This window comes from Motacilla alba, chromosome 7, assembly GCF_015832195.1.
Source record: "Motacilla alba alba isolate MOTALB_02 chromosome 7, Motacilla_alba_V1.0_pri, whole genome shotgun sequence".
Taxonomy (NCBI): domain Eukaryota; kingdom Metazoa; phylum Chordata; class Aves; order Passeriformes; family Motacillidae; genus Motacilla; species Motacilla alba.
In genome coordinates, this window is record NC_052022.1 from 15,999,596 (window position 1) to 16,026,775 (window position 27,180).

At 59.1% G+C, this 27,180-nt stretch overlaps 1 protein-coding gene across 2 annotated transcripts in view; it reads left to right on the forward strand.

The window, feature by feature from the left end:
• ASIC4 (acid sensing ion channel subunit family member 4) overlaps positions 1-27,180 on the forward strand; it is a 62,605-nt gene that overhangs the window by 10,144 nt on the left and 25,281 nt on the right. The window contains exon 1 of one of the 2 annotated variants that reach the window (XM_038143673.1): positions 23,496-24,882. The exons of the other annotated variant lie outside the window; for it this stretch is intronic. Within the exon in view, the coding sequence (XP_037999601.1) occupies positions 24,307-24,882 (576 nt within the window). The 5' untranslated portion in view covers positions 23,496-24,306. Of the gene's footprint in view, positions 1-23,495; positions 24,883-27,180 lie in introns of those variants that run through there. 2 annotated transcript variants of the gene reach the window in all.

Below are 27,180 nucleotides of genomic sequence, written 5' to 3' on the forward strand. Positions count from 1 at the left end.
CAGGTGGGAGTGCCAGGGTTGATGTCCCAGGTGCGTGGGTGATGGATGGCGAGCGGAGGCACCCGCCGGCCACTGGAGGCTTCTGCCTGCCTGCGCCGAGCGCTCCCACGAGGGCAGAGTTTGCTTAAACAGAGACAGATTTAACTATTTCCATTACAGCTAAATGATGAGCCCCATAAACTTTATGGCTCCATGCGCATGAGAGCGGCTCTAATGGCCTTCACCATCTGGAGGAGATGGCTCCGTGGGGGACCTGCCGCCCGCTGCCCGCCCACAGCCAGGACCTGCGTGCGGAACCAGAACCTTCCCAGCACCGCCACCAGTGCTGGCATGGGGCTGCCAGCACCTGCAGGTGGCATGATACCACTGGCTCTCTGTGTGGGGCTGCCCGTGTTTGACCCGTGTTTGCTGCCTGATCTGTGGAGCAGATGACCTGTACCTGTAACCCCCAGCTAGCCCTAGGGTGGCCCCGCAGCCCTGCTTGCACCCACACTGCAGCGGGGTTGGGGGAGAGCCCTCCTGGGTGCTTTTTCCTCCCATCCTCTGCCCCACAACTCTACTGAGGCAGGCTGGGAGTAGGTACTCACTGTGGTCCTGCCTGCACCTCCAAATGCTTCCAGCATGCTCCCTGCCACCTCTCTGCTGGTATCGTGCTGCAGGATTTGTCACAGGTGGTGTAGGAAGACTGTCCAGCAACGTTGTGCTCATACCCAGCTGCCCCTCAGCAGTGCCCCTCCGAGGCCTCTGGTTGCTGATTGTGGCAGGTTTGTAGGGGGCTGTGGAGCACCTGTATCAGCCATCCCCTCCAGAGGACTGTAGGTGTGACTGCAATCCATGCAGGGACGCTGCTGGGCTGGCAGTCCAGCCAGGGTACTGCAGGGACAGCCCTGAGGGGTGGAGGGATGGGCTGGTGCAGGTGAGGACACAAAAGACATCGTCTCTGTGCTCCCAGCCCCTGTTTTTTGTGGCTCCCTCGACTGCAACCCCATGGTGCAGAGCATTCCCCCGTGACTGTGGGCTGGTGGGTGTGTGGCTACATGGCCATGGCCAGCCAGGGCAGGAGGGCTGTGGGGCTGCCAGCTCCCAGCCTGGAGCTGAGAGTGAGGGCTGGGGCTGCTGGCACAGTGCTGCAGTAGAGGATTAGGTTTGGTGCAGGAGAGCCGGAGAGATGCTTTGAAGTCTCATGAATATGAATCAGTGGCTTGGGGCAGGAGCGGAGGGTCTACGGCTAATCTCTCTCTTGCCATGGTGACAAGTGTGACAAACAGTGTGTGGGCCGGGAGGCAGGGCAGGGAGCAGGCAGGGGACAAGGGATGGCAGGAAGGGCAGCCCTGGTGAAGGAGGGCACGTTGCTGGCACATTCTGGAGTGCTGCACCAGGTGCTCTGCAGCGCACACAGCCTCCCCCATCCTTGTGCCCGCCTCGGCTCTGGAACCCCACTCTGAGCAGGGTGCTGTCCCCACGGATGCTGGCACCCCGATGGGCTGTGGGTGCCAGGGCAGAGGTGGTGGCGTGGCTGCTGGCAGTGCCCATGTGGCACAGCGCTGCAGGTGCCCCAGCTCGCCACCGTGGTCAGGCAGGGAGTACAGTCAGGGCAGGCAGGGTGCAGCTCCTGGGGCCAGCAGTGCGGGCAGGGACAGCGTCCCCAGCTCAGCCCTGCTGGGTATTTGGCCAGAGGCAGGGGCACAGCTGGGGTCAGGCTGCCACAGCTAGGAAAGGAACCCAGCCCTTTGCCGAGCTCATCCCATCGCCAGCCCAGCCTTGTAGGAGCTGGTAGAGCCCTCACGGGACCCAGGCAGCTCCCATCGATCCAGGTCGTGGTGCCATCTGCTCAGCGGTGCTGCGGCCCTGCCTGCCATAGCCTGGGCTCCATGGAGATGTCATGTTTGGGTCTGCTCCTCCTGTGACAGCCTGAAGCCCTCAGTGCTCTCCTAGGAGACAGTAACTAAAGCAGACGCTCGCTCCTAGCAGGACATGACTGGGGCTTGCAGGAGAGTCTCTGGGATCAATTTGGAGGTTGTTTTGATGCTCTCCTGTTGCAGCATGGCGGTGGCAGCTGCCTGCTCAGCCCAGGGGAACTGTGCATGGACAAGCACTGGCTGGCAATGCTCGGCGGGGCTCGGAGAAACTGTTTGGACTGGTGCAAGCCACAGAGAAGGCTGTTGGCTCTGCAGCCTCTCAAAGACTGTGGGTGCTGGCAGTGAAGTTGCTGTTTGCTTCGAGGGTGCCCAGAGCTGCCATCTCTTTTCCAGCACCCATGGCCCAGGATGCTGTGGCTCAGGGCCAGGACGGAGCACTGAGCAGGGAATGCTGTCCAGACTGATTGCCAGAGGACAGCGAGGGAAGAATAAGGGCTGGAGCGACATCATGGCAGGAAGACAGACAAATGCAGAGCAGATGTTTAATTATCAGCACAGCGTTCTCGGATCCCTGAAAATCTCTGCATCCAAATGTAGATATTTTATGGGAACATACGCTTCTGCTAAGAGCTGGAGCTGTAACACAGTGCCCGCTTTCCCACAGGCAGTGCATCACCAGGGCTGGCACTGCTTGCCTCTGCTGTGGATGGGGCAACCGTAGGGCTGGAGGTGGGCTGGAGAGGACCATCAGGAACTGTGGGCCATTGTGGGGATGAAGCTCACTGTAAGCTCACAGCCCCGGAGACATAGTCCTCCATCCACCCTTCTTCATCCCACTGTGCAGGGATATGCTGGGATGCAGCAGCTGCCACCCATGCCCAGCTGGGAGCCTGACCAAGCACATGGCCAGGCAGGGGCTGGAAACTGCCTTATTCTTACTTCCATCACCTCTTAAAGCTGGTCCCAACTAGCCCAGGCAACTTGCAGAAATTTCTTAAAGTCCTCTGAGACCTTTGTGATCTCTGTTTTATACTGTAAGACTTGCAAGGTGTAGGTGTAGATGTCATCCCTGCATACAGGCTGTCTCTGTTTTACCTCACATCCCTGCCCTGGCCCTTGGCTGTTCTCTGGCAGACCTGGGGCAGGTGGGGGCTCTGCCATTGTTAAAGTGGGAGTTGGGGGAGGCTCAGGCAGAACAGGAAATGGAGCCACCCGGGGTTCAGGGCTGGCCTGAGCTTTGTGCACCACTTGCCTCTTTGCTGCTGGAGGAGATGGAAAGGCTGCCTGCCCTGCCATGGGCTGTGGGCCACTGTATGTCCCTCAATACAGGGATATGCTGTAGGTCCCTTGAGATACTCCAGCTTGAGGCTGCAGCCAGACATGGGGCTGGTCTGCAGCGCAGAGCCCAGTGCTGCATCTCTGTAACAGCATCCTGCAGGAGAGGGCTGGTGGAGGGCAGCCCTGGTCTCCCTGCCTGAGCGCTGGGGCATGGCTGCCCAACCGTGCCAAGTAATCAGCAAGAAGAAACAAGTACAGGCTGGTCCTCACCCACAGGCAGGTATGAGGGGCTCTGGGGCAGAAGGCACTAAAGACCCCTCTCCAGCGCCACTGTGAAAGACCTCTGCAATCCAGGGGAGCCCCCATGCTGGGGCTTTGCCACAGGAATGGGTTCAGCTCAGGGGCAGCGGGCTTCCCTGAGTCTCCCCTGGTCTCACATCAGGTACCAGTGCTGCAGAGCTGCTGAAGGGTTGCCCATGCTGAGGGAGAGATTTCCAACAGCACATTAGGGATGGCAGCAGTCTGTCCCCAGCATGGAAATCTCATCCCAGGCAGCCCAGCCTGCCTTCACTGCTCCGCAGTCCCTTGAGGCTGTAAACATTTTGGATTCCCTGCCTCGCCTGCTCAGGCACCTTGCAGATTCAGGGCATGTTGCTGTCTTAAAACCTATCAGGTTTCCTGTCACCTCCCAGGGCCCATGAATCTGTGGGCCTGATGTAGCTGGGACTGAAATGGTCCTGCAGGCGAATGGCTCAGCACACCCGGCACACCACCACCTGCTCCCCGCATGGCTCTTCTCTCCACAGGCCTATAATCCCCCCAACCCATGGGAAACTGCTCCAGCTTCATCCCCAGCAGGCTGGAACTGGCTGCTCTTCTCTAGCTGGGGCTCCCAGGGACATCCTGGGCATCAGGTACCACATCCAGCTATAGCCAGGACTGTGCCCCGGCTGCCAGCTCTGCCAGTGGGCTTACAGCTGGGGCAGGCAAAGGGTCTGTCACTCTTGCCAGCTTAATGAGCCAGGATTTAGATTCTGGGACATTTTTCTTGCCACTGCTACACTGTTTCACTGTGTGCATCCCTGCTCCTGGGGAGGGGGAGTTAGTGATGCTGTGAGTGCTGGAACCCCACCAGGCAGCGGCGAATAAGGGCTGCACGTGCGACCGACAGCCCCAAACCCTCATAAATCTCCTTTGCATGGCCCATGGCTCACCTAAGTAGATTTGATTTGTCAAATATTAAAATTAATTTAGAATTGAGCGGTGGCCCGTGTGCGCACCCTGCTCTCCTGCCTTCCCCCTGCTGCCACCTCTGCTCCTGCCCAATGCATCATCCCCGGCCCCGCGCTCTCGCCCCAGCCGGGGCGCCGGGAGCCAGGATAAATCATCCTGCCGCCACGCTCAAAGATGAGACGATTGCTTGCTCGGCGGCAGGGGATCACAGGGGAAATCACACCGCGTGCCACCCGCTCCGTGCCGGGGGCGGGGGAGACGCCACGCTTAGGCAGAGATTTATTTATTTGATTTTACTGGGCTGGGATTTTTTTTCATCTCTCAAACACCCACGAGGGAATTGCAGCCCCTGGAATATTAATGCCACACAGGACGCCAGCTCGTTAAAATGTCACCTGGCTGTAATTTCTCCTGTGTTTATTATTCCCCGGGGAGCGCGAGCTCCCATTCCTCCCTGCTCGCGGTGGTCCCGGCACACGGGGCAGCGCTGCCCGTCCCCTTCACTGCAGCATGAGCGCTGCTCGATCACATCACCCAAAATGTTTCTGGCCCTCTTCCACCACCGCAGAGGTGGGCTGCACCGTCTCCAGCATTTCCTGCTGAGCCGAGCCCCGGGAAGCGACGCTGTGAAAGGCAGCCCCGGCACGATGCAAACCCAGCCTGGCTGGCACAAGGGATGAGGGGTGTCACCGCGGGCAGAGCTGGAAGGGCTAGGGGTCGGCCAGCGGCCAGTGTCGGCATAGGCTGGGGACAGGGTGGCACAGGGAACAGCTGCCTTAAGGAAACTTTGGCTCAGTTCCTGCAAATTAATGTTTTTTTCCCAAACAGTTTCCTGGCGCTAAGCGCGACGCGGGGAGCAATTATCTTTAGTGTCGATGTTATTACCATAAAAATTGCATTGAGGACTTTTCTCCTCCGATTAGAAAGTTAACGATCATCACTGCCTTCATTGTTCCCCGCACCGTGCTCGCTCTAATAAAGAGTCTGTGCACTTTACTTTTCACTTAGCATGAAAATTACCCAGCTGCTGCTGTGCACGGCTGTGCAGCCCCCGCGCTCACCTCCTGGTGACGGGCCCTTGGCAGGTACTGGGAAGGAGCAGCCGCCAGCTCGGCCGGGACGGACGGGCTGCCTGGCGGCTTCCCCGCCTGGCGGAGGCCAGGGCTTGGCTCAGGGCAGGGAATGCCGCTGTCACGGCTGCCCATCCTCTCTCTGAGCCTCGGGGAGTACCTGAGGAAGCTTCTCCATGTGCGCTCCTTCAGGGATGTGCTGTCAGCAGTCCCTGCCCATGACCATCTGCTGGGCATCCTTGGACCCACAAAAGCCAAACCCATAGGGGGATCAACCCTCCTTCTCTTGCCAAGGGCTTGGGATGGATCCAGCCTTGCCATGGTGGCTGCACTTCTGCTTGAGACTCCACCATGGCTCTCTATCCATGGCCAAGCTGGGGCTGCCTCCTGGCCACGCTCCCATTTCCTCTCAGGGGCAGTGGCACAGGTGAGCCCTGCTGCTGTCGCCTGCTGGCCTGCCCTGGGTGCCCTGCAGACAGCACAGCATCGCTGCTTGCAGCAAACCAGTGCTGTGCCTGCCTGTGGACATCCACGCTCTGGCACTCACTGTCAATCCCACCACCTCTGATTTTCACAGGGAATATTTGCATCGTTTTGCTCAATACCAGCATAGCTCTTTAAATGCTTGAAGTGCTGTAAAAATCTTAGCTAATCTTCAGAGAGCTTTTTTTTTTTTCCAAAGCTCTTCATTACTCCCTAATTGTTCAAACTTCTCTTCTTTTCCTTCTGATTAAAAGCAGATTTTAGAAGTGCCGTTCAGTTTCTCAGCTATTTTCAAGTCAAATGGATTCCATCCCCCTCTCCATGTATTAATAACCTGTTCTCGTGCATCCCCCAGTGAGCCAGTAAAAGCCCTTCTGAGCAGAGACAAGGTGACAGCAGCGCTCCGGAGGGAGCGATTGGAAGGGGGTTACAGCTTGGAGGGAAAGAGATCCATCCATCCAGCTATCTATCATCCATCCTGCTATCATCCATCTACCAGAGAAATAACATTTGCAATTCTGCTTTAGCTCTTCCTAATAATCATTAATATTTTCTTTTACCTTCCCAAGCAGTAGTAGGAGGAGATGCAGGGGTTTGGGGCGCAGCAGCTGCAGGGGCTGGGGGTGTGAGAGGAGGGGGTGCAGTGTGCGTGCCGTGCTGTGTCTGTGTGCAGTGTGTGGGATGGCTGTGCTGCTGGCAGGGGAAAGCAGGGCAGCCCAGCACTGGCCACCAGCACATCCTGCAGCGGGAGGGACCGGGTGCCAAGCTGGAGAAGCATCTTGCTGAGGGGATTTTGGGATTCTGGAGGTGATGATCTGCCAAAATGCTGCTCTGGGCTCTGCCCCTGCCCAGCAGGGTGAGCCTGATGTCAGCTGTGGATCCAAATGGTACGGTGTGGTCGCACACAGCACCCAAACACATCATTCAGCATGCATCATTCTCTCCCTCTCTCCTGGGAGTCCCACTGTCTCCAGCTGGTAATGCCAGACACCACACCCATCCCAGAGCCCCGTCCTTGGCCAGCTGGCCTGCCACAGGAGATGGGACAGTGATGGATTGCAGCATTTACACATCTTCCCAGGGAGGAAATGCCAGGTCCTGCAGGGCTCCATCAGCTGTCAGCTGCGGGCAGGGAGGAACCGAGGCCGTGCTGAGGAGTGGGTGCTGATTTCCAATGAGCAATGCAGAGGGCAGGAGGGGGAATCCCATGTGCCACTGCCCAGGCTGAGTACCTATTCCCTGTCTTGGGCACGTTCCCTCCTTTTAGTTATAATCACACTACCCGCCTCGGGCTGGGGCCATGGCCCCATAAAGCAAACCTGCTCATCTGGAGGGGTCTGGGGGAGATGCCAGCATGGCCCAGGGGATGAGCTGCTGCAGTTAATGGTCCTGCTCTGCAGTGGGCTTCAGATCTGCTCCCAGGCTGGTTTGCATCATCTTCGAGCCACTTGTTGCTCTCAGATCATCACCTGCCAATGCCAGCAATTATAAAAGTTTTAGAACTTGTGAGCCATCTCTTTGGCTGCCGAGGTTCTTCAGACCCAGGCTAAGGCACTGCTCTGCGGCTCTGAGCTTCAGTGTTACCCTGGATGGGCACACAGCAGCTCTGGATCCCCAGCCACACCCATGGCAAGTCCAAGATGTTTCCTGTGCCCTGCTGGAGAGATCTCTTCTTCAGGCCACCCATGTTTCCCATGGAGCACCATGAGACAAAATCAGGGAGCTGATGGAGGTGGGAGGCTGGAGAGCCGGGGGAGGTACCAGTGGCTGGCACCTGGTACCTGGGAGAGCCTGCAAGCAGGGATTGCAGGATTCCCACACCAGCCTTCAGGAGATGCCAGCAGGCTCAAGGCTTTGGCCGGTTCCATGGATGGAGGGAGGTTGGTGGCCCAGGCATGGGAAGAGCTGCTGTGTGCCAGGGTGGCAGCATTCCCTGAGCTGGGCCATCCCGGCAGATGGCAGCAAGGATGCGTTGCAGCCTGACAGTGCATGGGGACCTGTCTGGTGCCCCGACCTTGGAATAATCTTCAGTAGGATTAAGAGCTTAAACATATCCGTGTAATTGCCAGGCCCCTGCTGAGCTGGAGAGAGTGTGAGTGCCAGCATAGGGAGGCAGTGCCCAGGCGTGCTTGCTCCTTCCTGCTGCTGCCTCCTGCCAGTGCCACCACTGCGGGCACCACTGAGAGCCACCAACCACCCTAAGTATGGATGGCAGGTGGCTTGAGAGAGATGGTGCCCAGGCACTGACAAAGAATGGGCTCCAAAGGAGAACTTCAAGAGTGCAGAGCCCTGAGTGTGCTGCCTGCACCTCCCTGGCATGACCTCACTCCTCCCAGGCATGCCTCTGGATGCCCCTCTGGCATCCCTCCAGCACCCACCAGCTCTGTGTTCAGGAAAGAACATGGAGCTGCTCCTGCGTGTGCTTTGAGGAGTAAGGAGGATTGGCTGGGATGCCAGGGGCCAGGAAACTGTCCTGCCAGGCTGACCCTGACCGGGTTGGTGATCCTTTAGAGTTTGCTCCTCTGCCAGAAGGGAGCAGAGCATGCAGTTCACAGCATCTGCATCTGTAGGGTGTTTGGTGTGGGTTTTCAGCCCCATCAGAAATCAGAAGATATTTGGGGTCAACAGAGGTGTCAGGGGGTCTCAGACACCCCCAGGGAGCACCCAGGTGCTGGACTAAGGACATAGAGAGCACTAGCGTGAGCCATGCCAGCAGGGTGCCAGCACCCCAGTCCCAGCCCCTCTGTCTGATGCAGGGCTTGGCACAGAGTGGGGAGCTGCCATCCCAGCCCCCTCACTGTCTGCCTAATGGTCCCTGACATTTAAATGAGATTTAGTGCTCAGCCCGATGCTGAATATTCATGAGCCCATGCGGCCCTGACAGCCCGGCTGGGGCTGCTCTCATGATTAATAATTTGTTTTTCCCTTTACTGTAAACCTCACCTGCACTCGCTGCTTGCTGTGGCACTGCCAGCTCTGTCGCTGCTGGGAAGCACCCATGCCCTGGCCCTGCATGTCCTTCACCTCCCTGCCTGCTCTGGGGCACCCACTGCAGGGCCAGGCATGCCCATGGACCCAGCCAGGGTGGCATCTGCCGAGCACCAGGAACCTCTTTATTGCTCTTGGTGGGCCAAGCCCTATGCACAGGAACGAATATCCTGCGTGCTACCAGAGTACAGGCAGCCCTGGATGTCTGGCCTCTGTAGTAATTCCAGTTGCCCTCACACAGAGACGCCCTGGAGAGACACAACCAAGCTCTCCTGCTGCTTGCATGCTGGGCTCCCCTCAGCTGGCAGCAGCTCATGTGGTGCTAATGCTTCCAGGCTCTCCCAGGTGAACAGGCAGGAGGTAAGTAGTCCACAAACCCAGTTTCCAGGACCTGCTTTTGGTGCTGTTCATGGAGTTAGTGGCTAGTTCAAACGTTCCCTCCACCTTGGACAGCCCCACCTTGGACACTGAGGTCTCTTACATACATTCCCAAGGTCACTGCTCCCAGGACCCTCATTTCCCATCTCACTGCTGGCAGTGGTGTCCTGGAGGTGTGTGCAGCAGCCTAGACAAGAGGGACCAGCCCCAGGGAGCTCCCATGGGACCCAGGGGAAGCTGGGGGCCCAGGCTGCCATCTCCCCTCTGGCTCAGTAGATCGGCTCCGGCAGCTCTGCACAAATTGCATAAATATTCATGGAGAACTGAGGGAAATGTGACTGTCCTGGCTGATTATATGCTCCTGTCCTGAAGGCTGTGCTTCTCCCCGGGTGCTGCTGGCCGAGCTGCTGTCTTACGGCGAGATACGGCAAGGGTGCCCATGCTGCCCGCCTGCAGCGTGGGCCACCAAGCTGCCAGGGCCTCACACAGGGCTGGAACGAGGACTGCAAGCTTGAGCCAAGGATGAGGCTTTTCCAGAAAAGTCCCAAGATACCCAGGGTTTTCCCAGTGTCGCACCAGTCTCTACACACAGCCCAGGGACTGCCCTGCGTGCCGTCATGGTAAACGGCTCCCCAGAGAGATGTCACATCCACTTTGGTGATTCTGGCACATTCAGCACTGCCTCTGCTCCCTGGTGCTTTGGGCAGACATGGGCAGAGAGTGGGACAGAGCTTCTGAAAACAGCCCAGGGAGACTTCCCAGGGAGACAGCCCAGCTGGGATCTCTACACGCTGTAGAGATTAATCCCCTGCAGACCTGAGCAAGGTGCTGGGCTAATAGCCTGATTTATTCCTTCCCGTCTCTCTGGAGCACGGGAGGTTCCCCACTGTGTCCTGAACGACCTCATGCATAATACCATGCACAATCCTATTAATGCCGCCCCGCCACGCGCTCCCTGCTTAGTGCCGCCACTCGCCAATGCAATTTCCCCATGATATATGGGAAAAATAATTGAACTATATTTGAAAATATATTGAGAATTATGGCACGCACACGACGGGATTTATAGGGGCCATATTTCACAAAACCATAGCCCTACACACCAAGGTGCCCGGTGTTTGTGGGGAGAGACCCACGGTCGTGGTGGGTGCGTGTCCAGGGCAGGCAGTGGGGGAACAGGTGCCACCACCCTTGTGGGCCTCAGTACGTGCCCGTGGGAGTTGGTACAGGATGCAATGGGATCTGGCACAGACCTGTGCCTTGGGAGCAGGGGGGACTCGCCCCTGGAGCAGGCGGTGGGTGCAGCAGGATGCAATACCCGGCTGCACTGGGAGTGGAGGAGGCAGCTGCAGCCACACATGCAGCTGTGTGGGCATGGCCACTGCCAGCCAGAGCTTGGCTGAGCTTAATCCCCTCCCAGTAGGAGGGAGGAAATGCTCCTGGCATCATGCTGCCTGCTCAGCTGCATGGCCCGCTCACTGTGCCAGGTGGCCAGTTAGCCACATGCTGGATCCCCTGGCCTGCCCTGAGGTGTCCCCTTAAGGGACTGGTGGCTGCCCACCCTGAAGGAGGTAGGGAAGGGGCTGAGGGCTCTGCACAGAACTTCTAGATGATCTAGAACTTCTATGATCCTCTGCTGCTGCCTCTGCAGCCCCTTCAACCCCTACGCTGCCCTGTCTGCAAAGGGGCATTTCCCTGCCTGGCTCTGGACACCCGATGCAGTGCCAGGGCACAGGGGATACATCCTTTCCCTCCTCATGCCACCTCTGTCCCCTGCATAGCCCCTCTGCTCTCTAGTCAAATGCCCCAGGCACCCCTGCCTGCCCACTGCCCTCCCCACCCTCAGGTTGCCATTCTGGGCACGTCCTCAGCACCGTGGGCGCTGCTGGCACAGGTGCCGCGGGGAACATCAATCTTTAATTTCCTGTCAAAGCCTCTCGCTGGAGAGAGCAGCACCTGGCACGGGGGTACAGCAGATGCCCGCTGTGACGGGGGGCCAGGAGACAGGCTGCCCCGGGCACGGAGGGTTCAGATGGGGCACTCAGCCCTCCGCTGTGTCCCACAGCTGCACAGCCCCGTGCCTGAGGCAGGCAGGGGAGCAGCAGCAGCAGATGTGTGCTTGCCTACAGGAATGAAGAGGAGAGAGGCAGCTATGCTGCCCAGATGGAGAAGCTCCCCCAGGACCACTGGCTGCCAGGGCTGGGTAGGGAGATGACCCTGTGGGAAGCCCTCTCCCCGGCCCTGGCTGACCCAGCTGTCCTCATGGCTACCTCTGGAAGGGGAGCATGCAAGGATGGGATGGGATTTGCTATCAGCTCTCAGGGCTGAGGGGTCACAAAGCCTTCATCCCTGAGGCCCATTGAAGGGATCCCAGGGCATCACAGTCTGGAGGAAACTCCCAGCATGCGCTGGGGAAGGGAACTATAAATAGCTGCTCAGTGAAGGGCGGAGGGGGACTGTTTGGGAAGCTGCTTTGTGAACAGGACAAAGAAGAGGCGTCTTTGCACTTGCTCTTCATTAGCTGCCTTCCTCTGGCTGGCCGGGCCAGGATGCGCTCACATCGAACGACAGCAGGATGTAGCTGTCGGTGTCAAGGACGCGAACAATAAGGGCTTTAAATAGCAGCACTGCCTTTGAAACCCACTCGCCTGCACCACAGACAGAGCCCGGGAAAAGTGTGCGGCATGAGAAACCGGGGATGGGGGAGCTGGGGTGCCCCCACCCCAAGGAAGGCACCCCCAGTGCCACAGCTGCTGCCCGTAAGCAGGTGGTCTATGACCAAGACATGGGAGCCCTGCCCAGCAGTGCCACGGGATGCCTGGGCAGATGCACCCAGCCCCCCTGTCAGCTCCCAGGCAGCAATGTCCAAAGCTCCCACTGCACGGTCCCCTGAAAGTGGTTAATTGGCAGCACCTCCCTGTGCTGCCAGAAAGGTGACTCCTGGTCGCTGTTTCCTTTCCTCCTGCTCTGGCTCCTGGGCTCTGAGCTCCTCCTACTTTCCAATAGGAGATGGAAGAGCCCTGAGGGACTGCTGGCGGCATTCCTTCCCTGCAGGGCATGGGGGAACCTCTTCCCCTCCATCAGGATGAGCCGAGCAGCCAAGCGGCATCATTTGGTGGCACGTGAGAAGGATAAAGAAGGTGCTTTGCTTTCCTGGGGAGCCCAGGTCCATAGTGTCCCAGTGCAGGACAGCCTTGGGCTGGACATGGGGTAAGGTGCTTGGGAGCAGCACGTGAGACTGGTGGAGACGGATCGGAGGCAGCGAGCCACGTGTGAGCACGTGTGTGTGCACGGGGGGGCCCTGGCTGTGCGTATCAGCAGGCCCTTAAATCAACACAGCACTTCAGACAGGAAGGAAATAGGCTTTGCCGACGGCAGGAGCGGCACTTGCTTTGTGCACATTACAGAACATCAGGAAAATGTCAAATTTACATAAAAATGATACAAACTCATTGGAAGAAACATGCATCCAATTATCGGCCCCAGCGCTGCTGGCGCGGCTCCGCAGCCAGAGGCTGGCCAGCGGCTGGCTGCAAGGGACCCAGCCCCGGGCCATGCATTTCATCTCTGGGTGTTTAACATCAAAGCTGCAAACAGCCTCAGCTCAGCTGGCCTCCGTGCTGGCCCGCTGCCTCCCGCCATGCCACTGCCACTGCCACTGCCACTGCCACTGCCACTGCCACTGCCACTGCCACTGCCATGGCCACCTCTGCACCACTCAGGCACGTGGGGTGCAGGGCAGGGGTGGTAGTGCCCAGCTGAGGATGAGTGGGGTTCGGTCCTGCTCCTGCCTTCTCCAGTGGGGAAGGGGCTGTGTGATTGCAGCACCCGTGTATGGCAGGGCCATTGAGGGGAGGTGGGAGCACAGCTGAGCAGCCTGGAGTAGCAGGGATGGAGATGTTTTTGCTCATACAAAAACACCTAGAGGTTTTTCTGGCACCAGGTTGGGACCCTATTCCTAGCTCTGCACTAGGCTGTCCCAGTGGGCCCTTCCCTCCTTTCTGTTCCCCAGTATGGCCACTGGCATCCTCGGGCTGGGGGCAGCCACATCTGGCCCATCCCTCCTGCTGAGGCCCCTCAGCTGGGCAGTGTGGACTGGGCACAAGAGCCTGCATTCTCCTGGGGCTGGGGGCACCCAGGGGCACCAGGGGTAAACATGGGGATGTGGGCAGGGGCTGTTTCAGTGGGTGCCCTCCAACCTTGCCTGTGCTGGCATCCCACCCTCCTGCCCAGGATTGATGGCCCATCCTGCTGCCCCTTCCCGGCACACTGAACTCTACATTTCTGTCCCCGCCACTCGACGGGGATTGATGTCTCACTGAGCACAGGCAGCGGCTGTAACTCATGCCCGGGAGCCGGGCTCCCAGCTCGTTACTCACTGGGCACTGTCACCACAGGAGCTGCAGCTCTGCCTCGTGCTGGGACACCTCAGCTGGGAGGGATCAGGGCAGGGTTGAAAGCAGATGAGGCAGGGCTGGGGCAGGGGGCAAACCTCTCTAAGCCGGCTCTCCAAGCCGCTCCTCAGGCTGGCATCCCCGGTACACCCACACGCAACCTGGTGACTGCCTCTGTCCCTGCCTGGGAGGTGGGCACACGTGGCCCTGAGGAGTGATGCTGGGGTCCCAGCTAGGGGTGGAGGGTGGCATCGCAGCTGGGATTCCCCGTACCACACCCACCAGCTGGTGCCCAGGCTGCAGCGTGTGGGGGAGGCTGACGAGCTGTTAATTACAGGTGCTGCTTGGCTGGTGCAGCGCGTCTCTGCTGCTCGGCTGGCAGAGCCGTGCGGCGGGTGACACACTCCATGATAAATTGATATCCCGTTTAGCATCAATTTTCCCTTCTCTGGTGGCAGACAGCTGTGCTAATGGGATGGGACAAGTGAAAATGAAATAACAGGCCCTGAGCACACCGGCACACGCCACACTGTTGGCACTACTGCATGGCTGTCGCTCCCCAAGAGACAGGCAGGACCCCACGCACCCCGGTGTGGAGGAACCACAGGGCTGGCAGCCTCCGGGCTGAGCTGCCTTCACCGCAGCTGCTGGTGCTCACCTGGGGTGGGTTTGTGACATGCGGTGTGTCAGCACTAGGTGCCACCAACTCTGGTGTTCACAGCACCTGGAGAAGCCGCTCCTTTCAGTGGGCATTGAGGCTGGCACAGGAAGGGGCTGGCTGCAGCACGACCAGTTCTTGATGGTCAGCGTGAGACTGCGTGGTGTCTGCATCCACTTGGTGTTCGCAATGCATTTAGAGGGTGGTGACTTGGCATGTTTCTTATAGCACAGCACATAGCTGGGAACCAGTGAAGGATTTGGTTGGCATTCAGCGCCCGTGCTATATTGGGTATGTGCGATGCACACAATGCCCGAGCTGATGTGTGCAGCATTCAGTGCCTGCGCCAGATTTGGTGTTTGCAATAGCCCGCGGCACTCTGTACCCACACTGGCGCGCTCTTTTCGGTGCCCAGAGCACCAGCCACATGCTTGTTATCAGGAGAGTATTTGTCAAATTGGTGCCTGCAGTGTGTTTGCAGTCATGGTGTGTGCAGAGCTTGATGCCCACAGTTTGCTTGATAATTGCAGAGTGCTCAGCACTTAATACCTGTGGCATCGTTGTTATTTACACAGCCCTTACGCTCAGTGTCAGCAGCACTCGGCATACTCAGTGTGCTCAGGGTGTGCACCCCGCCGCCGATGATGTTTGCAGCACCTTCAGTGTCTGGTGTCAGCTGTGGTTTTTTGTTTGCCAAGTGCTCAGCAATCTCTCCATTCAAGGTGTGCCCTGCGTCTGTTCGACTTGGCATTTGCGGCATAGCCCGTGCTCGCACCAGCCGGCTCTCCACACTGTGCTCAGTGTTTTGGTTCCTGTGGTGTGATGAATGTTCACAGCACACCGCTGGTGCCGTGCTTGCTGCCCAGCACCAATGCATGTGCAGTGCCCGCGGTGGGCTCAGCCTTGGTGCCCACAGTGGGGTGCCCGCAGCAAGCTCCTGCTGCCCGCACACTCCCGCTCGCTCCCGCAGGTGTGAGCACATGCCCTGCATCCTGCCCCAGTGCCCAGTGTACTGCTCACTCGCAACGTGCTCTGGAAGTGCAGCCCATGATGTGGTCAGCACAAGGTTCCTGGTGCTTTTGCCATTTACAGAGCTTGCTGCACAGTGTTTGTGGTGTTCCTGCTGTCCAGCCTGTGCTTGGTGCTGGATACTGGCCCGCTTTGGAGCAGCTGCACAGTCTGTGTGCACTGCTAGCACCAGCTCTTGCATTAGCAGTGCCACCAGCCTGTGCTGTCCCGGTGCTGAGGCTCACTCCAGTGCACTCAGAGCTCACAGTCCGTCATGCGTCTCATGCTCACAGTGCAGTTTTCAGTGTCTGTGGCATGTGTGGCACCGGCAGTGCCCTCTGTGCTCAGTGCCAGCTGCCAGTCTGCAGGGAGAGATGGTGCTTGGTGCCTGATGGTGACACGTTTGCAATAGCCCAGCTCACCTTTGAGGTTGATGTTTCCAGGATGCTCTGCAGGCAGATGTTTTCCCTATTTGCAGTATGCCGCAGATGAAGATCAATGAGATGTTTGGAGTTTGCAACATGCACTTGGTGCCAGCAGCGTGCCTGGGGTTTGGAGCACACAGGGTGATGAAGGCACCAGTTCCTCAACCCCTGGCACAGCACCTGTGTTGTGTTTGCCATGTGCTCTACAGCCAGGTGGGCACTTGCCTTGCCGTCAGCGCTCATGACCAATGTAGGGGCCCATGCAGTGTGCTTGGTGGCCACACGTGTGCTGTGCCTATGCTGTACTCAGTCCAGGGTCCCCTTCCCAGACTGGCTCTGGTTTCCCACTCACCTTGCAGACCCAGTCTGTCCACCACATCTCCATCAGCCATCAGGGAGCAGGGGCACTCCTGGGCTCCCAGCCCCTTTGCCCAGCAGCCTGGAGAGGGCAGGCAGGGTGCCCCCACCATATATGCCATCAGTGGAGCTATGGCATTAAGGTTGAGGTTTTAATCACACAAATGTTGGAAAATGGGGAGCGATGGTTCCCATGGTAACACTAACTCTGCCCCTTGCCCGTGGCGCACGGCTGTGCACGCGCAGGACCATCATGGGCACCATGCAGCTGAGCTATGGCTGCCTGGGGATCCATAACTCCCAGCCTCCTGACTTGGGTGCATTTAAAACCTCAGCCCTATTGCTGTGCTGAGGCAGCTCTGCTGGCAGTTTATGACTCTGTTGTTTTTAGGAAAGCCAAATGGGAAGCAGGAGCTGCCTTTGGTGAAGTACAGCAGATGGTACAGGAGGAGCAGTCCAGGGCCAGGAGGGGCCACAGGGTGCTCGGCCCAGCACTGCGTACCAATGACTGCAGGGGTTGGGGCAGGATGGGGCCTGCGGGCACAGCTGAGCATGAGGGAGCAGCTGAATGATGTCTCTCGGGGCAGATCCGCATGCTCCGCTGGCTGGGCACGCTCCCATCCAGCTTCTCCCATCCCTCAGGCCCAGAGATGGGATGGAGGAGTGCGGTGCAGCCCTGCTGCCCAGTGTGGGTGCTCCCGGAGTGCCAGCATTTGCTGTGCCCTGCACTGGGGCTACTTGCAGGCTGCACTTCTCCAGAGGTCTCTGAAGAACCTGGTGCTGGGCTTCCTGACACTGCTGGGTTGGCCTTCAGCCCTGCAGCCTTCATCACCCTTCCACTCTGCCCTCCAGTCACCTTTGCTCAGCTGCCACTTGGGAGGGAGTTAAGCAAGGGGTTGCCCCACTCACAGCAGGACCTGGGTGAAGCTTGTCCTTCTCTGGCTGCACTGGCTGGAGCATCTCCCTGTGCTGTCCTCTCTGCCCAACTGCTGCAGCTCCCGTAATGTATTCATCCCAGGATGCCCTGCTGCAGCTGCAATACAATTATTGGAGTTTATTACACCATTAACTTTAAAATTTTATAAACCACCAGGCAGGTGACAAGTGGTGGAGGTGGGGGGTCTCAGGCTGTGGACAGAGGGGCTGTGAGGGAAACAGTGCTGGGGACTGTCCCAGCAAGGTGCTGAGCCTGTTTCCCTGCTGTGCTGGTGTTTTTGCTAGCAGTGGAAGCCCAGTGGCACCCCAGGAGGGTGCACCACTGCCGAGCTGCTCAGCACAGTGTGGCCATGTGCCAGCCTGCCCCGCTGCCCTCCTCAAGATGGCAGGGAGAAGGGAGGACCAAGCAGCTGCAGCAATAAAAGGCTATAAACCCAAATGACTGTCTCTGCTCGCTGCAGCGATGGCTCCCAGGGTGTCTTCCCCTTCCTAACAGTGCTGAGCGCAGGAGGGACTGTGCACATCCCATTGCCCATGCACAGAGCCAGGGCTCCTGCTGCCATGCAGCCGCTCCCTGGTCACGTCTGCCACAGCCTTTCCAGCCGTGGGGGATGCTCTGAGGGTGGTGAGGCCATTTCCTCCACTCCTCCCACGCAGGATTGGAGGGCAACGTCAGCCGAGCCTGACCTCCTGCTGGTCGCGGGCCAGCGAGCATTGCCAGATCCGGAGTCAGGAGAGGGGTGCTGGGTTGGGCATCCTCCTGGGGAAGCTGAACACCCTCTGTGCTGACATCTGGGCATCCTCCTGGGGAGAACACTCGGTTTTGCTCATTTGCATAGATTTGGGAGGCTTTTAGGTTTGTTTTCTTTCTGTGGGAATGTTTGTGCAGTGCGATTAAGTGGCTGGCTCAGTTTGGGGGTGGTTTGTACTGACAGGGTCAAAGAAGAACATGGACAGGGGGTGCTGGCTTTCAGCCTGGCAGAGCCAGGGCAGCGCAGGTTCATGGCATGTGGGGTGTCTCAGGTAGAGACCAGAAGCAGGAGCTGCTGCACATGGGTGGGAACCCCACAGTGTCCACTGCCTGCTGCCTCTTCCCAGGCACAGGAGCAAGAGCTAGCTGGGTGAGCATTTCTGGGAAGGGGAATTCAGGAGGGTGACAAGTGAGATGTCACTGCTCACCAGGGTTAAATACCATGGAATCAGCCTGGGCTCAACCTTTTTCTCCCATGATCAGGCAGGGATTGGACCCATCATCCCATTGAGTGTCCATGGAATTTAACCCAGCTCTGATGCAGGCATTGTCCTCTCAGCCATCAAACAGATGGTCCTGTACCCAGGTCCTACTGAAACTCACTCCTTAAATTCCTGGAGGCAGGACCTCAAAGGCCACATAAACTCAGCGCTGCTTTCTTGGCAGCCGCAAAAGGTGTCCAGGGCACCTTGTGTGAGCTCACGCACACAGCTTACAAAAGAGACTTTGTAATTGAGGTTTTGTGCTTAATGAAGGAATAAATTGAATGGGAGTGTTGTCTTTAATTGGGGTGTTGCATTAATTAAGGTATTGCACTTAATTGGGGTAAAGCGTTTAATAAGGTATTGTGTTTAATGGGGGTAGTTTACGTAAATAGGGTCAGTGCGTTAATGGGGTGCTGCATCTCCCATGCGTCTGCTGACCCTGGCGGACCCTTCATCTGTCACAGTGGGCCAAACTGGGGACCAGGACCACCAGTGAGGTGCATGTGCAGCACTGATGCTGCCATCTTCCCCATCCCAACGCGATGCAGCTGGTAACAGTGCTCAAATCAATGGCTCCGCTCCTACCCTGGTGCGTACATCTCCCTCCCACCATTCCCAGCCCCACCACTCCCAGTGAGTGCAGGAGGATGCTGCAGAGGTTTCAGCAAGAGGGGTGCAGGCAGCATTACTGCTCCTGTGCCCCCCCCCAGCCAGATCCACAGCAGACACTGATGCCTGGCATGCTCATCACACTGTCGCCAGCCCTGCTCTCCTGTAATTGGAGTGGACATCTTGTCATCCCACATCTCCCCACAGCCGAGGCACTTGCCGTCCTTGCTGCAGAGCTGACCTGCTGGGCAGGCGCCGGCAGCATGCCGGGGAGGCCATGGAATGAGGCTGTTCTTGTTAAGCCAACGTGTTTGCAAGGGTCTCAGAGGATGCAACTTGCATGAGGCAGAGCTGAGTACTGCGGCCAGCTGGGCTCCGCAGTCACGTTCCCTTCAATTAGATCAAAAGTAATGATTGCCCCAGATCCACTTCCCTCTGGGCATGGGGTTGTGGCCAGCATCAACTCTGGAGTGTGAGGAGCTGGCGAGAAAGATGTAGCAGCCAGCTCAAAGACTTGGGCTGGCAGTAGAAGCACTCAGCAGGCTGGATCCACATCCTGGCCAGTTTGGCCAGCAGAGTATCAGGTAGGAGCTCCCTGATGGGGGTCTCCCATTGGACAGCTGCCTGCTGACCACCAATGTCCCACACCCTTCAGGGCTGCCCCTGCCACGTCACTCTTGGTCCCCCGAGCTGATCCCCTGCATCCCTCCTGAGGAGCTGCAGTCCCGCAGGCTGGCTGGGAGGGTGAGCTCACTGCAGTGGCACAGCACCAGTGCTGGAGTGCAGTGGGAGTTTGGGTCTTGGTATGGAAGAGTCAATCCATTGGCTGGGTGACAAGAAAGGGAAATCACATCCAAACCCTTACCTGGACTGGGCTAAGAATAGAAACAGCCTGTGTCTTGGAGGGGATGAATCACCATGAGGGTGCTGGAGGGCACCACAGCAGGGTTAGGTTCATCAAGCATCCCTACAGACCGTGGGGCCAGCTTCTCCCATGTGTAGACTTCACCTGTCTCCCGCTGTGTTCTGTGGGTGTGTCAGAGCCCTGATGTTGTAGAAAGCCCCCTCCTTCTGTGCTGTTATTTCGTCCATGGATACAGCCTCTTAACCTCCTCTGCTCACACCCAAACCTCCAGTGTGTCCAGCCAGTCTCCATCACTGCTCTCTGTTACTGCCATCCTCTAAACTCTTTACAATTATTTTGGATTTTTCTTGATGTGTGCCCCGGACCTGACACAGGGCTCCCAGTAATGCCTTGCCGCCAGCAAACACTTCAAATGCCTCATGATGATTCTCCTTCTCACGCAGCCCTGAGCAACATTGTCCTTTTCACTGAGTTCAGTGCAGTCGCAGGGCTGCCAGAGATCCCATACTGAACTGATAGATCCCATATCCCAAATGTAGGAGGTTTCTCCTTTTTTCTCCTAACTCCCAGCTGCTTTTCCAAGCATCTGTCTGGCTGCTGGGCATCTGGAAACAGCTCCTACTCACACAGATAACTGCACCTGCAGAACATGTCCTGCCTGAGGGTTCCACCCCTCTGCATGCCTTTTTTATCCACCTGGGATTGTGCTGGGGTCTGGTGTTAAACTCAGACAAGCTGATGTTGCTGCCCACTGCTGAGCCGGGCTCTGTCCTGCCCTCCTGCCCACTTGGCAGCCCTGCCCTCCAGCCGCTCGCCCTCTGCTTTCCGGGCAGATTTGCTTCCCACCCCAGCCCAGCTCTTGTCCTTTTGAATTGTATCTGATTGTTTTCAGGCCATTTCTCCGATTTGTCAACATCATTTCGAATTCCAGTCCTGTCTTCCCTGGCACCCGCAGCCTCCCCCCATCATCTGAGTGTAGTACATGGGCCTTGCGCCAAGTCCCTGACGATCAGCATTCCCCTGGCTGGGGGGCACAGGGGTAAGCAGGAGAGGCTCCACTTTCCCAATCTGCTGGCAAGCCCTTGGCTGGCTCTCCCATCCTGTTGGCTTGCTTGCACGGTGGCTAGTGAGGTCAGCACAGGAGCCCAGGGCATTGTGCTTCTCCTGACTGTTAGCATCCTATCCAAGGGTTGAATAAGGGACCATCAGGGGGCAAACAGACTCTGCAGCTGCATGTGGCCAGGTGAAGGGGCAGATGAGCCCCACTACACACCACAGAGTTCCCCTGTGTGGCCTCATGCCTCCGTGTGCGGGCACTCAGCCACAGGTGAGAGGCTCCGCTGTGGAACCTTGGGGCCCTGCAGACGTGTTTGCAAACACTGGCATGCTGCAGACAGCACCAGCCATTCCTAGCTCATGCTTTGTTCTTTGTCTTGTCTAGTCTGAGTAGAAAGCAGTCCCTAAGCCCCACTGCCCAGCTTCCCAAGCCATGCTGCATCCCCACTCCCTGCACCTCCATCCCACTGTCTCTCCCAGCATGCTCTCTCTTCCAGAGCTCCCTGGCTGTGAAGCCATAGTCCTCCCCTCTCCATGGCTTGTCAAAGGCCTGCAGCTGCAGATGGGCATGAGGCTTGTGCTGTGGGTGCCACTCACTTGGGCACAGCTTGATCCCAACCCTGGAATCAAGGGTTGGGGATCCCTGGCTGCACTCCAGCCTTGGGTAATCCTGCAAGGAGATGAGACCCTGACACTCCTTTGCCCTTGCTGGGTGGACAGGCAGGAGCAGAGCACAACAGGAGAGGAGAGCCAGGAAAGGAGACGGGAGAGGACTTACCTCTTTGGCCACACAGGAGGGGTTCATGCTGTGGGGATGGTGCTGAAACATGTCCCCAGTCCAGGTGGCAGTTGATAAAGGAGCTGAAGACACCCAGAGAAAGCAGGGGTATGTGATCCCCTTGGTATGGGGAACAGGGTCCTGTGGGAAGCCAAGGGACAGGGCTGCTCCCGTGCCATGACTGTCCAGCACACAGGACACTGGCCTCCAGCTGATCCCACACTCATACAGCTCAGTTTGCCCTGTGCCTCAGGGTCTGCGCTTATGGGGTGACCTGCCTGGCAGACCCTCCATGCCCTCGTGTCCCTCACCACCACAGCACCTGAGAGGTGCAGGCAGGGACCACACATCCAGCTCTGCAGACCAAAGACCCAGGGCTGGCCATTGCTGGCCCTATGGAAACTCCTTGCCACAGGATCAGGCCCTTTCCACCCATGGTCCCTGCTGGGCCAAGCATCCCCCAGGGGGCCAAGGGTCTCTGTGGAAGCAACTGGAGTCTGGTGGCTATGTGGCTGGGGCACCTGTGGTGGCAGCAGCACTTGGGTCACCTGCCCAGCCTACTCCTACCACGTCCTTCGGAGCTGGAGGTGCAGGGCTGGCATGTGCATGCTGCATCCCTTGGGCAGGGAGAAACAGGCGGCTGGGGCTGTGCGTGCTCCTTGCCGGAGGCAGCCTATCATGCTGTATTGACCCACAGAGAGGCAGAAACATGTGTGCCATGCACAGATCGATGGGAAGATTGAAGATGCATGTGCGCTTGCCGGACGACTGGGGGAAGCTTTGCCGTTGGCATTGGCAGCACAGTGAAGGTCACGCTGACCTGCGGCGCAGTCCCTGAGGAGAGGCGAGGCCTCTTGTCGCGCTCATGGGCGGCTGTCTCATCACTTGTCCTCCGGAGACCCTGGATTCCCTGCCAGGCACGCACCTTCTCAGCAGAGCCGTGTCTGCTGGGGGGGGTACCCAGCGCTGGGCTTGTTCTGGGGACAGGGAGCTGGTGTTTCCCCCACCACTGTGCCGCCAGGCAGTGTCACAGAGGGTTGCTTGACTTGTGAGTGAGTAGGTTGGTTCAGCAAACCCTCATCACCAGCTGGTGAAACCAAGGCAGGAAACTGGAAGAGATCAAAACTTGCTGGCAGAGGTGTTGTGCATTGGGAAGAGACAGACACAGGTGCCGTGTAGTTGGTGCCCCAAGGTTGAACCCACCACCTCATGACTGAGCCACGCTACCAGAGCCCCGCTGCAGCAGGACGCAGGACAGGGCAGGAGGACACCCTGCTTGTCAGGGCAGTGCTGCCACGGGGCTGGGTGCTGCCTGGGGCTGTGCGAGGGTCGACGGTAGCGTGCCCTGGAGGGAGCAGACGTCCCCGGGAGGAGCAAGGGCTCGGCAGGGCAGGACGGGGTGAGGGCTACCCCGGCTCAGCCTTTCTAGCAGAGTTGGTCCCTGCTTGTGGTGCCCTCCACTTCTTGCACGCTGCCGTGGAACAATGAGGAACAGGGAGGGAGGGAGGGAGGGAAGGGGGGCAGAAATGAAGCCGGAGGAGCCCATCCCGGGTGCACAGCGAGCGCAGTGGAGAGGGGGGCGGCGGACACGGGGCGCGGGAGGCGATACTGCCGCCCTCCTGGCTCCGGGGCACCGAGGAGCACGGCGGGGCCGGGGGGAGGCACGGGAAAGTGCACCCCTGGCGCCCCGTGCTCAGCCCCGCTCCGGCGGCGTCTCGCCGGCCGGATCCCGCCGGGACAGCCGGGGCCGGGGCCGGGACGGCCGTGACTCGGCGCTGGCCGCCGTGGGTCGCGGCGGGCCGCGGCAGGGAGGCGGTTAACGGCCAGGGAGCCGCCGAGGCAGGAGGAGTCCGCAGGCGGGCGAGCAGGAGGGGGCCGCCGGGCGAGCTGCCCGCAGGCTGCCCGCCCCCGCCGAGCCGCGCCGCGCTCTGCCCCGGGGCGCTCGGGCCGGCGGGGCACGGCGGGGCCAGGCGGAGAGCGCGGCGGCAGCGGCGACGGCGGGGGACAGGCTTCGTGCCCCGCCCGCCACGGCACGGCTCGGCACGGCTCGGCATCGCACGGCGCGGCGCGGCGCGGCACGAACGACTCGGCATCGCGCGGCACGGCACGGAACGGCTCGGTTCCGCTCGGCACGGCTCGGCTCCGGCAGCTCCCGAGCCATTCAAACAAGTGGCTCCGGCAGCACTTCGGGGCCGGAGCTGGGGAGCGGGCGCAGCGTGGCTCCCTGCCCCGGAGGCGCCGGGCCCTTCACACTGCCTCTTTTCTCTGACGCTTGCTCTTTATTTGACGATGAAATAATGTTGACATGTCTTGAATTATTAAGTATTCCCTGGATTTTATTAGCACATGATGCCTAAATGCTGCCTGTATCTGCTGGGGTCTTAACCAGAGAGGAGCGAAGGAGAGAGGCAGAGAGACAGAGCGAGGGAGAGGAGAGAGAGGGGTTTTTGACAGCTGTATTTGTGCTGATAAGCGAAGGCACAAGGAGACGATCGACTAGTGAGACAAGAGGGAAGCGGCGGCTCGGAGCTGCTGAGAGGGGCTGCGCTTCCCTCCCGAGACGGCTCGGCCCTCCCGGTGCCGTGCTGGGGCTTGGGGGGGACCCGAACCCCCTCCCAGCGCCTGGCCGGGCTCTCGGCCAGTGCCTGTGCCAGGGGGCAGCTCGCTGGCTGGGCACACCAGCTGCACGGGGCAGATGCCGATTGAGATCGTGTGTAAAATCAAATTTGCTGAAGAGGATGAGAAGCAGAAGGAGAAAGAAGAAGGGGACAAGGAGAGCCTGATCGAGGAGCCTGCCCGGCCCCGCTCCCGGGATCTGGCCACCTTTGCCAGCACCAGCACGCTGCACGGCTTGGGACACATCTGCCGGTCGGGACGGCTGGGCGTGCGCCAGACCCTCTGGGCATTTGCCTTCCTGGCCTCCCTCGCCTTCTTCCTCTACCAGGCGGCCAAGTCAGCGCTGCTCTACCTGGAGCACCCCCATGTCATGGCCCTGGACGAGGAGGCCATCCGTGAGATGGTCTTCCCGGCCATCACCATCTGCAACATCAACCGCTACCGCCACTCGGCACTCACCGACGCCGACATCTTTCACTTGGCCAACATGACCGGACTGCCCCCCAAGGACCGGGATGGTCACAAGGCCACGGACTTGCTCTACCCTGACCCCGACATGGCTGACATTGTCAACCGTACCGGCCACCAACTCGACGACATGCTCAAGAGCTGCAACTTCAGCGGCGAGAACTGCTCATCCCGCGATTTCACTGTGGTGAGTGCACACCTGGCTCAGCTTCCCTAGGGGCCCCTACCGGCACGGGGGGCACCCACCCGTCCGCGTCGCACTGGAGCAGGGCTCGCTGGCTCACTCCGGCTGCTGAAGTTTGCATCTCTCTCTGTTTGAGTTTCCCTCCAAGTTTCACATGGAGAGAGGGAGAGGATCCTCCGTGGGAGCTCTCAGCAGGGCTCTGCGCCACAGGACCGGGCTGTCGCAGGTCTGTGACTGAGGGGCTCACGGGCAGGAGCCGCGGTGGGTGAGCAGCAGGGTTCAGCCGTCCCCAGGGTGGGTGTGCGGCGGCCAGGGGGAAAGCTGTGGCACGGAGTCCTGCTCCAGCCTGCTCTTCCCCCGGATCCAAGTGCCCTGACACCGGGTGCTTTACTCAGCGAGAGGGGCTGGAACAGGGGGGCAGGCAGAGACCCTTTGCAGGGGAACCTTCCTGCATTTGTGGGATTAGCACTGGGATGTGTGTAAATGTGGAGACTGCAGGCATAGCACACGCACGTGTGCACATGGCGAGCACAAACGCCGAGCCGCTCCGCTCTGGAGGCACGGCCACAGCCGGGAGAGCGGGGGGCTGCCCGGGGCTGCCCACTCACTGCCCGGGACTGGCAGCAGGGCCTCTTCCGAGCAGCGCCCAGTCTGCCCAGGCAGGGAGCCCCTGGCCGACCGCCGCCAGTGTGCAGCTCTCACCAATATTGAGCCTGGAATCATAAATCCCCGCTGTGGTTTGGGAAAATAAATGTGCTGAACGGGCGGAATACCTGATGGGACCCTTTTCAGACCTTAATGACTCTGGAAATGAGCCGCCTCTCTCCTACGGCTGCCAGGGGCTACTGCTCAGCTGGCTCCCGCGTTCCCAGGAGCCGTGCTGCCAGCCGGACCCCGTTCGTGCTGGGGAGTGGGGTGTGATGCCATGGGCTGTGCAGGATGCTGGGGAAAAGAGGAGGCTCCGTGGGGCTGGAAATGGCTGATGCAGCATGTTCCGTTTCACTTCGTGCCCATCGGTACAATGCCTGCTCAATGTGCAGAGTGATGCTGTCACTGTGAAAGAGATTTTGTGGGGGGTGAGGGGGGGTGCCCTGTGCAGGGGGTTGGTGGTGGCAAGGGACACTGCAGTGGAGTGGGAAGAAGGAGCGGGGGACAGCAGGCGGGCAGCCCCACTCCTCCTGGGGATTTGCTGGGCTCTGTGCCTGCTCTACGCCAGCTGCTTGAGTTTGCCGGGGAGCAGTGTGGCTCAGCAGGGTTTGGAGCAGGAAGCTCTGGTGCTGGACAGTCCTGCACGTGGCTTGGCCATGCTGACTCCAGCCCTGGGATCCTCCTGGAGGATCCTGCACAGCTTTGGTTTGCGGGGGAGGCAGCGAGCCCAGCCTTGTTCTGGGCAGTGGCACAGCGTAGCAATGGGATTTGGTGTGTGCTGAACCGCACTGTGATGCTGGCAGGGCAGAGCTCAGGTGGATGGAGCAGCACAGGCTTCCCACAGCATGCACAGAGTGCGTGACGTGCGCTGTGCTGTGTGGCAGTGAAGGGTGACCACCAGGACAGTCACTGGGACCCAGTTTCTCAGCATGTGGCCGTGCAGGGCCAGCTGGCCTGTCTACCTCATCTGCTTACGAGAATGCCCTGGGGATGCCCAGGCAGCCAGGCTCTGGTGTGCTGGCACCCTGCACTGGAGCAGGTTTCAGGTGTGAGAATGGCTATTGCCAGCTGACCCGTGGGCTTATGGCCAAAGAAGGGGAGTACGGGGCTCCTAAAGCCTCCACCCACCCTGTCCACAGCTCAACCTTTCAGGCCTTTGAGGCATCAGGGGCTGTCAGCAGAAAAGGGTGTACCTGTTACCTCTCACTTGCCTGCAGCAAAGGGGTGAACCTGGGGCAGGAGAGGCTGCAGAGATGGGTGTGGGGAGGGATGGGTGAAGATGTGATACACCTCTCTGCCACATAACATGTCCCAAAGCCTTGCCAGGCAGCAGTGGGACCTGTCAAGGCATCACACCATTTGCAGCTGGAGCCTTCTGCTCCTGTTCCCTAAGCCAAATCGGTCCCTTGTGCCTCCTGGGAGTGACTGAAACACAACACAGGCTTCTTGGGAGGCGGGTTGAGTCCCAGCTGTGCTGTGTGGGCTTGGGCACTCCTGTGCCTCATAGCTGTGGCCCCAGTGAGGGGCACCCAGGCTGCTCATGTGTTGGGGAGCTCCAAGCTTTCTTGGTCCCATTTCTGGGTCCCCTTGTGAGCCTTCATGTTCAGAAAGCTTTTGTACCTGCTTTGCTGTGGGCGAGTGTGAGTCACAGCA